Source organism: Eimeria mitis, genomic scaffold, assembly GCF_000499745.2.
Source record: "Eimeria mitis Houghton genomic scaffold, Emh_scaff10920, whole genome shotgun sequence".
In the NCBI taxonomy this organism is placed as follows: domain Eukaryota; phylum Apicomplexa; class Conoidasida; order Eucoccidiorida; family Eimeriidae; genus Eimeria; species Eimeria mitis.
In genome coordinates this window covers 1-1,112 of record NW_024011825.1, presented here as the reverse complement: position 1 = coordinate 1,112, position 1,112 = coordinate 1, and the positions used below count along the sequence as shown (strand labels likewise).

At 64.0% G+C, this 1,112-nt stretch overlaps 1 protein-coding gene across 1 annotated transcript; it reads left to right on the top strand.

Annotated features, from left to right (window-relative positions):
- Positions 1 to 269: 269 nt before the first annotated feature.
- On the top strand, positions 270 to 914 carry EMH_0099890 (uncharacterized protein; the record flags this gene model as incomplete). The annotated part of the gene is made up of 1 exon (XM_038022130.1): positions 270 to 914. The coding sequence occupies one exon, from the start codon at positions 270 to 272 to the stop codon at positions 912 to 914; it is 645 nt and encodes a 214-aa protein (XP_037877984.1).
- Positions 915 to 1,112: the final 198 nt, after the last annotated feature.

Below are 1,112 nucleotides of genomic sequence, written 5' to 3'. Positions count from 1 at the left end.
CAGCAGCTGCTGCTGCTGCTCTGCAGCAGCAGCTCGGCACTCTTTCTGCTGCACACTCGCCTGCTGGGAGCATCCTTCGTCCTGCAGCAGCACCAGCAGTGTCTCAGCTGCTGCCAGCAGCAGCAGCACCAGCAGCAGCGGCAGCAGCAGCACCCGCAGCTGCTGCAGCAGTAGGGGGGCTGCTGTGCTCCCCGGGGTCGACTCTCCTTCCACCGCCCCAGGGGTCCCCTCTCCTCGCAACTGCTGCTGCTGCTGCTGCTGCTTTGTCCATGGCTCTCCCGCCGTCTGCTGCTGCTGCTGCTGCTGCTGCTGCCTCCGAAACGCCCGCCACGGGGGCTGCACAAAAGGCTGCAGTCCTGCCTGCTGCTGCTGCTGCAATAAATGCTGCTGCTGCTGCACCAGCTGCTGCAGGGAGTGTTGCTGAAGACGCAGCAAATGAAGCAGCAGCAGCAGCAACAGCAGCAGCAGCAGCAGCAGCAGCAGACTCATCGCAGCGACAACGAGAAGCAGCTGCTGCTGCTGCCAGTCCAACAGCTCCTCGGCACACAGCGGAGCCCGCAGGGCCAGAGGGGGCAGCGGCTCTGGAGTCCCTTCGACTGCAGCAGCAGCAGCAGCAGCAGCAGCAGCAACAGCAGCAACAGCAGCAGCAAGCGCTGATGCAGAGCCAAGAGCAGCAAGTAGCTGCTGCTGCTGCAGCATGGGGGTCTGTGGGGGCGGCAGTGAATGCCCAGCAGCCAGAAGCACAAGCGGCAGAGGCTGCAGCAGAAGGCGTCACAGCAGCAGCAGCAACAGCAGCGACAGCGACAGCGGAGCAGCAGCTAGCCAGTGCGGAGCCAGCAGCAGCAGCCGCAGCTGCTGCTGCTGCTGCTGCCTGCAATGAAGCTGTGTCTCCTGATGGGGCCCAGAAGCCGTAGAGCGAATGGAGACACCTGGAGCTGCAGCAGCAGTTGCTGCTGTGTGCTGCTGGGTGCATGCAGGTGCTGCAGCAGCAGCTGCTGCTAGGTAGCAGCATCTGCTGCTACTAAGCGCTGCAGTAGCGCGCAGCCCAGCGGGACGCACACTGAAGCAGAGCAAACAAGAGACAAGCAGCAGGGTGCTGCTGCTGCTGCAGC